This window comes from Bombus huntii, chromosome 10, assembly GCF_024542735.1.
Source record: "Bombus huntii isolate Logan2020A chromosome 10, iyBomHunt1.1, whole genome shotgun sequence".
Lineage (NCBI taxonomy): Eukaryota > Metazoa > Arthropoda > Insecta > Hymenoptera > Apidae > Bombus > Bombus huntii.
Window position 1 is genome coordinate 4,584,361 of NC_066247.1, and position 13,115 is coordinate 4,597,475.

General features: G+C 43.5%; 1 protein-coding gene across 1 annotated transcript in view; it reads right to left on the minus strand.

Annotated features, from left to right (window-relative positions):
- Nucleotides 1-9,691: 9,691 nt before the first annotated feature.
- Nucleotides 9,692-13,115, minus strand: part of LOC126870786 (homeotic protein empty spiracles-like) — a 55,020-nt gene continuing 51,596 nt past the window's right edge. The window contains exon 3 of the mRNA XM_050628821.1: nt 9,692-13,019. Coding sequence (XP_050484778.1) covers nt 12,747-13,019 — 273 coding nt within the window. The 3' untranslated portion in view covers nt 9,692-12,746. The remainder of the gene's footprint in view (nt 13,020-13,115) is intronic.

Here is a 13,115-nt window from a genome sequence, read left to right on the forward strand (position 1 = left end):
TATTGGAATCGAGGAAAACATTTATTAAGCTACGTAGAGTCGTTCAATTTTGCGAAACTTTCAAGATAAGATCCGTATTTATTTCCCTGCTTTATCTTTCGATTTAAGAACTCCTTCCAAGAGAATTTACTCGTTAAAATAAGTACAGAGGCTTTCAAAATGAGTGCGGCCCAACTGCCGTACGATTATTCTCCCGTTTTCTACTTAACTCAGCTACTATAACGACCAAGAATTGTCCAAAAAATCATCGCTTTTCAAAAATCGACCACCAACGTGCTTCATTGAAAATTTAACGATCGCTAAAATTCATAAAATCTCCTATCTTCGACCAGCAGCCGATATTTACAATAGCAAAATGATCAACCTACCACATATACGACAGATACTGGTTGCCAAAAAACCGTTCGCGTCGAGTCCAAGTGCGAAACGGCGAAAAAACTCAAACCTGAGCCAAACAAGTCGGTCAAAGTATAAAAAGAAGACAGCAGAAGATGAAGAAGAAGAAGGGGAGGAGTTGGAGAAAGGGGAAGAAGATACGAGGAGGCGGCGGAAGGCGATGCGTGTGGGTTCAACGAAGGGGGTGTCGGGTTACCAATGAAATACTGGTACCATTTTGTTTACAATATTGTCGGGGGTGTATCCACGGTGTGAGGAGGAGCGTGGGGCAGAAGGTCGGACACTTCCACGGCTCGTTGTCCAGTTCCTCCGGGTTGGAACACCTTGTGCCTGGTTGCGGCGAAAGAGAAGCGAACAAGGAGCAAGAAAAGCGAAAGACAGAGAAACGTATAAGACAGTATACACGCATACAACGTGGGCCCCCTTAAAGAATTATCTCTTTCTCGCGGCTCCGACCGCTGCCTCCACGGAGATCCCCTCGATTGGACTGATTCTTACACGCGCGGCCCGGCGACGAGCCTAAATTGCGAATTCCGCCGCGTTCCACACCGACAAAGCAGCGCGAGTCAAACGAGCTTGTTCCCCCGCCGCCGGATGACAGATTTATGGTATTAGATGGGACACGCGAATTTGTGTTCCCCGGTGACTTCGATCCCTCCGGATGGCCAGAGCTCCAGGGTAAGAGACTGCCACGACGGAGACTGGCTATGTTTGCCGAGAGTTTGTTGAACTGACTCTCAGCGAACAGATTTTCGAACGATTTCGGCCAAGTCAGAGCGGACTTACGGGAAACGTTGAATTTTTCCTTTCTTCTCGTTTTTTGGTAAGTCAGGTAATTACCTGTACGGCAGCGATTTGTCGATTTTTGGATTTAACGAATTTTACACGATGTTTGAAATACTTGTAGGAATTGCGAATTTTATGGAAGAGCTCGTGGACTGGTCGAATTTTTCTTCTTTGGTAGAACAGATAGTTATTTTCGAAGAGTGTGAAATAAATATAGAACTGAATTTCTCTAAAGAATTGCCCTTCTTCTTCCGTTTAGTCGATGCAGCTGTATGAAACTCCTTCAGAGGGATTGAGAATTAAATTCCGAGAGGCTGATTGATCTTCGATAGAAGACACTGTAAATTCTTCCGTCTTTTCATGCGTGTTAATCGATATTCGATTAGTTTTTTGTAAGTTGTGTCTTTCAAAAAACGCCATTCTCGCGTATAGTAATTTAATTCGCTTGTTTCTTCAAACTCTTCTTCCTATAGCTGTATTTTTTTCGTATTTGATCGCAAGATAAATCACAGGATAAACGTTTCAAGATTGTTGCCGTAGTAGCCAATCGGTGGATCTGCAAAGAATCGTCTGATCTTATCGAACGCGAAAGGATAAAAGAGAAAACGAAGTGGAGAAAGAAGAAGGGAAGCACAATCAATAAATATCGAATCGATCTCGATTTCATTGAGTAATCGACGCCAATGGGGGAATCTGCATCGCGGCGCTTCGATGCAGGAAGCGCGAAAGAAAATTGCAGATCGTCGCGATTTCCACGCCGTTAACGTTCCGCTATCGATCTAACCGCGAGTTCTCGCCTCTAATCATATCGCGAGCAACGTCTTCCTCGATGTTGCTCAACCTACCGTGAACAACCGCCATTCCACCGATTTGTGTCTCGAATCCAAGCGGATCGCTTGACCCCCGATATATCGTCGGATTTCTCAGCTTCCGGGAACGAGATCGACGCCCACAGAATAGTCGCGGCTTCCGCGAGTACGCCCGTTGACTTTGAAACCCGGTCATTTTGATAATTTTTATCGGTACATAACTGGCAATGTTAGATTCATCAAACATCCGAGTAACTTGCTTTTGTGGTAATTTGAAAAATATACGACGCGTTACGTTTATCTTCTGATAGAAAAGAACGACGAAGATAGTTGGTTCGAACGTTTCAGAAAAAGAAAAATTACTGTTACGTAGAAAAATATATTGGACGTGGTAGTAATTCGTACGACAGTTTGGATCACATGAAAAGTGTTCCGTAGAAGACAAAAATTAAGAAAGAGATCGATTTGGAATTTTGTTATGTTGGAAATAAAGAAAATCACCGTTGATAACTGCTGAATTAATTTCAAATTGACAACGAAATTAGTAGAAAATTCGATGGAGGTAGAGTTGAGAAAGTGATTCCAAATTTTGTGTAATATCGTATTCCTGTCCGCTTTTACTTTTAATTCGATGAAGTTACAAAATGAGACGAGTATAAGGAAGATTTCTTTCTTCATCCAAGTTTCTTCTGCTTATTATCTACGATTAAATATCCTCTTCGTTCTTATATTTTCTCGACAAAATTGTTTATTTGGCAAAAGCAGTCGGTCTCTCCGCGTCCTTTTGACGATCAAAAAGAAAGTAGGATTTTTGGAGAAGACGAATCTGATCGGTGAATCCTGTGTGTCCTCAAGTTTGCTTAGTCCAGCTTTAATTTCGACTTTACGAGCGTGCTTACCTGGTCTGCTCGGTGGTCCACGTCCCGGTCGTCCGTTTACTCCGTCGCGCAGTCGTGGAAAAAGCTCGTGTCGACCAACGTGTTATTCAAATGCAAACATCCGCTCCGACTCGCGGCTGGTGACTTATTGACTGCACGGATCGGAAACGCCGATCGCGGATGATGCTGTTCCACGTCGGAAGTTCTCCTTCGTTACTGCGAATATAATGGGAAAATGAAAGTTGAGCTTCGATGATTACAGAATTTGGAATTTTTTAGCTTTCAGCTGGAAATTGTGAGATTTGTGGGATTTGACAGTGGGCATTCAAAGGAGATTTGCGATACAATTATTTGTAGATTTTTAGAAAGCTCAGAGATCTGAAAATTGGAAGATTGGAAAATTCAAAGATTGGAAGGTTCGAAAATTCAAAGATTCGTAGAAATCCGGAGACCAGACCAGACGTTCGAAGGTTCGAAGATGCGAAAAATCAGAAGTTCAAAGATCCAAAAAGGCGGTGTAAAGATTGAAGGGCCTAAGATTCACAAAGCCGCGAGATAAACTACGATGACAGAATCAATTTCCATTAAGTCGTACTATGTCAGAAACAATCCTGAAACTGCGAATCTGAAAATTCCAAAACGCCGTCAACCAAAGATAAAAACCCCTTAGCCGATAAATCATTCGGCCCCACCTTCTCTCTTCCCTCCTCCCCTCAAATTCTCTATCCCATTCTCTAAAATCTTCAAATTCCGATCACGCCTCGAACTTCCCTCGATTCCATTCCCCGCGTCTCTCCCAGGAAACTTCGTCGACAAACTTCAACGTGTCCAAAAATCCTCTAACGACTCCCATATTCGTCCAACGCCAGCCAAAATTTCCCTGTTAAAAAAATCCGCCATGCTGGAGAACGCGATGGGCAACACGCGCGGAACATTTGTCAGACACTTTAGGAGCTGTCGGCCCATTGTTTTCCCATCGATTCCCGCTCGGAAAGCACGCCTTTAACCGATGTTTTACACGCTCGATTCCTGGAACCGGATCCTCCATCTGGGATCGCAGACTTGTGGCATCCGAGTTGCACGTCCGTCGAGAAACAAGAGAAAGAGAAACGATTCAGAGGGACACGCATCGACCGTGCAACGAGCAAGAGTAAGAAGAAGGATAAGCAGACGAAGAGGACGAGGAAGAAAGAGAAGGAAACGAGGAGTCAGGTATACGTGGCCCGGGACCGCGAGGCCCATTTCGCCTGTCAGGCCCAATTCTGCTCGGGACCAGAAACCTTGGCCTCTCTCTCTCTCTCTCTCTCTCTCTTTCTCTTTCTCTTTCTCTTTCACCGCGTTTCGTGCACCCTTCTGTGGCTGCAGTTTATGGCCGTCATTACCTCGATCGGGCCCTGGCTCGGATTAAACGATTTGTTCGTGTGCACGGTCCACTTTATCGGTTCTGCGTTGCGTCTCGATAGGCCAATGGAATCTTTACGCCATTTGCTGACTTTTACGAATTTTGCGAACCGTGAAAAGTGACAGTTTCTCCAAAGTCGATTGCTTGGTCTGTTGGTTGAGGATGCGTTTGACAATTTTAGACGACACACGGTTGGGTTAATTCTCGAAGGTTCAAAGAGGAATTGCAAGTTAATAAGCGCTATGAGCCAATACGACGATGGAGAGCTAGTCCTAAAGGTAGTCGAGCAAAAATCTCTGCTCTTGTTAAGTTTCCTGGATTGAATTAAACTCGCAGCGGAAAAGCAAAGAAATACGAGACGTCAAATATTCACACTTTCACGGGGAGGCGTTTTAAACGAGGAATTTTGATTTTATCAGCGGTTTTTTCAGTTTCTTACTCTTTCCGCGACGTTCCATTACGTTTCCCTTTGAAGTGGTATTTTCTAAACATTTTTACACGTCTCGCCTGTTTCATTTAACGATCATTTTTGTAATCGTAATATTTTGTATTCGTAATATTACAATCGCTGGCAGTCAAAGTCACGCACACGTGGAACCTGCCGCGAAAGCGTAAAAATTCGAAGAATTAGGGCGTGATATCATTGGGTTCATCTCGAACGGGGATTCATCCAGAATCAAGAGGAATTCAAAATTAGAGAGAATTAATAATCGCACTGTGCTATACCGTTTGGTAATAAGCGAAAGAACCACGTTTATGGTGCCACGAAACATCGCCACGCCGGTACACAAGAGAGTGCGAGGATGCGCGTAAATTAGGGAGGATAAGTGGCTGAGACGGAGGATGAAGAAGTTCGGGCACGCAGCTCGTTCAGGAAGCGCTCCTCGAGTAATTGAGGATTTCGCGTCCCTCGCGGTTGCGGAGCCGGCTTAATGCCAGCGTGCGCGTATCTCTCCGCGTGACGTGCACGGGGCAATCGGAACAAAATCTTTCTCTTTTCCTCTTTTTTTTTCTTTGCCTCGTGTTAAACCTTAAAAGCGTTACGTGACGTTTTCACGTGCCGCACGAACGCGATTCCCATAATTAGAAGAGCAAGGACGAAACCGCAGGAACGATACGTTTAATGGCCCTGGTAACCGATGCGGTGGAGACACGCGTGTAATTTCGACCAAGAAATTAACGTGTCAGCTGTTTTTGCTCGGGCCGATTTTCGTCAGATTCGTTCCATTTCTCAAGAAACTGCAGGATCCACCAATAAGTACGACGCGCCAAAATCTCTGCGATAAAAAGAAGCTCGCGAAAGCAGCAAACCTCCTTAAAATTCTTAAACCACTCCCATTTCCTTCTCGCCTTTCTCACCCCTTCAGCGATCCTCGATATTCAACCAGGAACGAACGAATCAAACGAGAAGAAAAATGCCCAAGACAACTCCATCCACTGACGATACGAGATACGTAAGATCTGTGCAAGAGCAAGCAAACAAGTTGGCAAACATCGAAACTCCCGAAGATTCTCAAACGACTGCACCGCCTCGCCATCGGCTTCGCTCTCCCAGCGAACCCGATCCAGCCCAACCTCGGGCCGAGTTAAACAAACCTAAAAATCGTGGCGGAACCCTATCCTCCATCCATCACTTATCGTTAGATCCTGCGCAACACCCAATCATCGAGGCCGTCGGCCATCCAACACCCAATCGATCGGTGAATCGCTGGACGATTCTCTCACGGCTCTCGCCAGTGTCATCGCGGCAATGAAAATATCCATCAAGGCTTTGCTTTTCATACGGAGCTAAACATTGTACGTTGTACCTGGCTAGTGGCGCGTCGTTGAGTACCGGTTATGACGAACGACCGGCGTTCCATGGGTACCAGAAGGATCTCGTTCCATCTCCAACATCCTCTCTTTCTTCTTCTTATTCTACTGCTCCTTCCTCTTCGCTCCGTCTGCCATAGAGAAGACTCTGTTTCTCGAAGGAAGTAACAGTATCCGAGTGGATGGATTCCGTGCGAGGTGTGCAGGGACCGTGTGGATTGTGTGCAGAATGAACGCAAACTGTGAGGGTAATTTGCAACACTGGCAATTTACATAATTAGCAGTTCTGAACTCGCGGCCCTCGACGACCCCCACCCTTTCCTCCACGACGCCGCTTCTCCGTCTCTTTCTTCCACTGCCTCCTCCTCGTCTTTCCTCGTCTTCTATCTTCCTTTCTCTAACGCTATTCTTCTTCGTCTGGTTTTCAGTTCTAGATCGTTGCAGCTCGTTGAGAAGATGTTGTTACGAGAGAGAGACAGAGAGAGAGAGAGGGGTAGGGAGGGAGAGAAAGAAGATTCGATACCATAGTATTGTTGTGTGAAGTGTTCTGATTCGAGGTGAAGGTAGTTTCGATACTTTCCAAGCTGCCACGGACCATAGTTTCGCAGTGATGTGGTGATAATTGGTGCTCGAAGAATGTTTGGCGATACGCTCGTTTTATTAGCTGCGAAAGTTCGGATATCGGTAAAGTGTATTTTTATCGAGTAACGAGCGTGATAATTTTGCTGCTGAATCAGATTTTTGATACAACTGATGAGAAGATAAGAATCGAAATGAAATGACATTTCAATATTCTTCTCGTACCATCCAAAAATCGCTGCAAATAGCAAATACTTTTGAAAAGAGAGACACGAACGAACCCTACGGAGTTACATAACAGAATTACATCTACTCGAATAAAAATCGCTTTTCGATTTACCGAACCGCAAGCTAGAATGCTGTATCAGATAAATTCGTGTATTGGGTTAAATACTATTTAAGCTGGAATCGATTATTTTCCACTTAAACCGTCTCGATGAATCATCGAAGATCCGTTTTACACATGAAACTAAAACCAACACACCCAGGAATTAATTATCTGAATCAATCGATCGCTTCGATATTCCGGGCCATCGTACCATTAAGCTAATATTATCAGTGCGATTTTACGAGTCTCGAATTACGAGTATTAATAAATATCCTTGCACGATATTAACAAGTGTGATAACGAAAGGAACGAAATGTTACAAAGTGTTTCGATTATCGTTTACTACGAAAGATCATAAAATCGTGAAAGCGACACCTGTAACTTGTACTTTATCCAAAATTACTATAACTGTTTATTAAATTATCGAGTAAAAGGCCAATTAAAAATCATCGATTTAAATGCACACTGCGCAAACATCAACTGTGAAACAAACCTACCGCCATGGTGTCTAATATCTCCATACTTGAAACAAAGTAAAAATCTGAGAATGTCGACGAGGGACAAGATTGCTGATGATAAAAAGAATCGATAAAAACTGAGTGACGCGCTAATTGCCAGATCACCGCGTAATCATCGATTCAGGACGAACCGCCTCGCACGAATATTAATGAGCCGTCGAGAGTGGCGACGTTTCACCCTGAAAACGGACTTACGAGCTGTCGACAAGCGGTAGACACCGATGAACTATGAGATCTATTAATTGGCGAGTGACGTCCTCTGCCCCGCTGGACTTAATTATCGGCTCTTCGGCAACGTTCCAATTAACGCGGTTCATTATAGTTATAGTCCGTGTTACCCCCACCATTTCATCCACGGTAATTCCCAATCAGAATAACGATTAATATTCGGTGCTAATTCAGTGTTTAGCGACTCTGATTATTCGATTATCGCGCTAACGGCGAAACGCGTTTCGTAAAATGGAATAATAAGAACCGAAGATTAAAATTTCGTCGTTCTTGTGTTAGTCCCTGTGCTTTATCTGCTTTCGTCGCTGTATCCGTATACTATGTTTCTTTTTCTTTCCTTTCTTTTATTCCGGGCCGAGGATTATTTAGAATTTAAGCCGACTAAAAGTATCGCCTTTAAAAAAGCTTCGAACGTTTCGAGGAAGGCTTCCGCACAAAAGAAACTTCTCCAACGATAGGAAAACACGACCAGCCGTGGAAACTACCTAAACGCCAAATACAATAACAGAATGAAATGAAATTTTTGCCACAACCCATAAATAGCTACTACTTTCTGATACGCGTTTCAAAATCTAAGAGAAAAAGCAGCGATAAAATTGGCAAAAATATCCTTGACCCTGCGAAAAGCTGCGCAGCAAAAGGAATATTCAAAAATGTAAAAAAAAAATGATCTCCTAACGAGTATAAGTTTAAAAATCTGCACGATAAAAATCCATAAAAGCGTCAAAAATATCGTCGTACCGTGCAAAATCGTACGAAAAGGAACGCTGAAAAATCTCAAAGATATTCTTCCATCCGAATAACGTGTGTGAACTGACCAAAAGAAGAAGAAGGGATACGTGGCCGCCATTATATTGTCAACCGATAAGTGCAGGTTATAGAAGCTACTGGTGTAGTTCACGAAACTTGCGGCCCCATGAAGAGGCGGCAATTCCCGCAAAAATAATGACTCTTTGTAATGGTTCGCCTCTGCATATCCGTTGTTTCGGGCAGACACGGCGTGGTTAATTACGGGGCAGCCGACCGCTCGCGTAATTATTCGTCCTCGAAGCGGCGATTATAAAGCGATTATCGACAAGGATCAGGCTGTTGGCCTGCGAAGGAAGCAGGAACGACGGTTCCGTGGAAACGGTCTGTCTCGAACATCGATTGCATTTTCTTTTCAGTCTCTTCGAGTTTGTCCGGCGAACATTATCGTATTCTGATGGAGCATGGCGGAGATTCGCTTCGGAGAAAGCGAATTATCCAGGAGCAGGAAGGTTTCGGATCTTGGCTTTTTAAATTTGTCTTTTGATGAGATCGTCGAAGAGATTGGATGGAAAGATTGGTGAAAAGTTGATGAAGCAGATTGGATTCTTCGATGGGATTCTTCGCAGTTAGGGTTCTTCGATGTAATGGAGTTTTTCGATGAAAGTGGATGGATAATTCGTTGAAAAGGTGAATTATTCTTCGATGAGAGGTGGTGGAAAATTCTTCGGCGAGATGGATTATTCTTCGATGGAAGATGACGGTGAATTCTTGGAAAAGGTGAATTATTCCTCGGTGAAAGGATATAGATTTGGGTTTGTGATTTTTTGGAAGTCGATGGGAAGCTTTTGCAAGTGCATGTGCTCGGAGTTTGATCGTTGTGTTCTCGTTAATCGAAAAGTGGATTCTTAGGTCGATGATTAAATTCGGCGAACAGCGATGGAGAATTGCAATATATTTTCTTATTTCGTGGATTGTATTCTGATTTATTGCCGAAGGCTTCTAAATTTGCATAGTAGAGATTATCGAGACATCGATCGAAGAACTCTTCGACTTGGATTTTTATGTTCTTGTTAATTGAATTTCGAGGAGTTTCAAATAATCGAACATCATTGAACATTCAACGGAGAATGTAGAATTTCTTCCATTTGGCCTTCTTCTAACCGTTCCGTTTCGAGGCTGGCTGGTGAATGAAACGCACACACGTGTTGTCGTGAAGAGATGATATAATTTATTTCGCTATATCGTTAGAACACGAACTGAATCATCCGTATGACCGTACAATCCTACGCTTTTTGCACGTCGAGTAAAATCACAATTCTTTTATGTACAACGTATTTACAAAAACGGACCGGTTAAGCGTGCAAGCCGATCGTTCGTCAAGAAATCGCGATCCATCTCGCGATCTAGACAAGATTTTCCAGTGATTCACTCGTCCATCTGTTCGAATCTCGTCCAGATCGATTCTAGTCGCTTCAAATATCGGTTAAGTATCGACAGAGATGCGATACGTGCGATCTGAAAGGGACTAAAAGACATTTTTCATTTTTCATTGTAAAGGGAGAAAAAATAAAAAAAGGAATGGAAAAGAGACGAAGATTTCTCGTGAACGATCGTTTTTCGGCTGACGCGCTCAGCTGTCCCGTAAAATATAATCGATATAATAATTTAAATCGTCAGTACATCTCGGACATCGATTTGACAAAGGGAAATACTGGTCGCTCGTGGGACAACGACGTTAAATACAATTCGCAAGTTACAATTCGAGTTTACACTGGGATTGATTCTTCATTCATCTAAAAAGGATACGAAGTTTGGCACTCTCATTTTCCCCTACGTTTTTATCCTTCGTTTCTTCTTTTGCGGCTTACGCATATTCAGATACGTTATGATGCACGAATCGATATTAATAACGTGAAAATTGTTCCTCGTATTGTCTTTGTGGATAAAAAATGGAAAAGGGAACAAGGCTACTGTATAAATGTTACGAGTATCTATAACATCCTCACTTTTAAGACAAGATACTTATTTTCAACGAATTTCATTGTAAAAACGCGTGCTGAACGTATCATAATTATCTTCCAAGTGCATAGGATATGGACAGAGACCGATATAGTTCTACAAATGCTGGATAGAAGTCGATGAGTACATCGTAACACGTTTTATGTCAGTAGGCCGCGCGTGTTCGCAAATTGTTAACCCATTAAGCATCGAAACAGTATAAAATTCGCGAAAACGCAACATTGTCAAGTAACAAAAAAGAAAAAAAAAAAGATTTCTATGATTTCAAGAAGAAACTTTGATATACTTTTATCAACACCCCGACTCGTTCGAATTTCATAAAATTAGAAAAATAAAAATAAAAGGAAAAATATAAAATATAAAATCATAAAAATAGGAAAAAAAAATAGTATGGGAAAAAGTATTAAGCAAACCCTTGAAATCCCCTTTCGATTCAATCGTATAAATTAATTAAAAATATATCGCGAATAAGATGTTGCGTCAACGCGACAACGATCCTCGATGGATTAACAAGCACTCGTTCTCTTACTCTCCGTAACTCTATTTGCATCTCGACCATTGCGATCAGCTTCCTCGAAAAGCGATCAAACGCGCTTTTCATCGACGAATTATTTACAGACACGTACACACACCCACACATTCATTCACGCACGCATACGCAGATACGCGTCCTCCCGTCTCGAACAAAAGATCGATCCTTCCGTCGTCTACTACGCGGAACGCAGGATCCGCCTGTCTGATCCACCACGGATCACAGTCTACGATTCTTCTCGATATTTATTTATGTACACGAGAGCTGACTGTCTCGCCATCGGACGATCTATGGCAAGATGCGTGTGAACGCGACGATCTATTTGTATGAGGATTAAAATTCGTGAAAATCCGATCCCTTCTCCCCGATCGAATATTCCAAAGGAACATCCTTTCAGCATCGGATAGTTCCAAAAGAATATTCATTCTCTCGCGCGCCTTTCCGCGAATCGATCGAGGAACTATGGTATAAGAAAACATCGGGGGGAACGATGAAATTGATATCGCCGCTGGGAGAAAGAGGCGCAATTCCGCCGAGAGAATAGGGGAAAGTTCTAAAGATCGAGCAAGTTCTTGTAAACGTTTCTGGTTTTTCCGACGTTTCCGCCGGAAATCGATCCATTTGGCTTCGTCCAAAGTTTCGAAGAAACAATACCTCCATTACCCAGCTTCCGTGGCGCTCGAAACCCCGCGCAATTCCATCGATCCTCCGGAAAGCAGTTTGCTTCGCAAACGAGTTTCTCACCGGGGTTCTTCGATCGTTTCCGACGCGAGAACACGGGAACGGATACGAGGAGCTACGTCAGTCTTGCCAATAGGGAAATCCGCAGTCTTCCGGTGTCGTTCAACGACGACTATAGGAATCGTCTTTGCCATGACAATTCCACGATCGAACGATCACGATCTTTCTAGCGAGACGTAAATTTAATTGTCTTTCCACGCGTTTTTCGTCTCGTTTGTGTTCGTTGTTGCGATCTTTGGAAATCCGTGGGACACGCAATTCCTTGACAATTCCATTGCCGTTGTTTCTGGTTTTCGGTGACTCCTAGCCTCTTCTATATGGCGCTCGCCTTTATTTTTATTTCCGTCGTATTCTGCTAGAGAACCTTCGGAATCTCGGCAATTCCATTTCTTGAACTATCCGAGCAATCAGCGAGTATTGACTCGTGAATTCTTAAAAATTGCGCTAGACGCGCAATTCCGTAAAATCTCTCGTCGAACGGCAACATATTTTTGGTTTTCACCGACAGTTCTGTCTCGCAAACACTGGAACTCGTCTCGTGCTTTCACACGACATCTACTGCATTTGCAATTCCATCCAAGTTTCTCTTTTACATCCAACTGTATCCTCCTTGCAGTTTCTTCGAACTCGACCCTCCGCACTTTACGCGATCTTTGGATGTTCGCGATAAGAATAAAATTCTTGCCTCGACAATTCCACCAATTTCTTCCTGTTACTCGTGTTTCTCTCGGTGAAGCTTTTCGACGCATCAGCCTCTTTCACTTTAACGTCCGCCATTCCACAATTCTTGCGATACTCGTAATTCCGACAATTCCAACGAAATTCCAAGGTTTCGCCTTCCCTTCGCTCTCTCGCGACTCGAAATTTAAACCTCGATTTTAACTCATCGAGTGGCACAGTTGACAACGGTCGTTCTTCGTCGGTCAGACGCAATTCCCGGCACCTTAGTCCAGGCAGAGAACGTCTAGCTACGCCTCCGAACCGCTGGAACACTCCTCCGCTTCTGGATCGATGTGTTCCTCTTCCTCCTCTTCCTCGTGGTGATAATCACCGGTCTCCTGTTGCCATTTGCTCACGTGATGGGTGTTCTTATTGTTGGAATTGTTATTCGCGTTCCCGCCTCCACCGCCACCGCCACCACCACCACCTCCACCGCCCCCAGATTGCTGCTGTGCCTTTGCCTCCTCCTCCTGCTGCATTCGCTTGTGCTTCGTCCGTCGGTTCTGGAACCAGACCTTCACCTGTAACAAACAACAGCAACTTTTCATTCATTTAATTCTGGTTTCTATCATAGGATTGTAACGCGATGTTAATGAATTAATAGATTAATTGCAAGA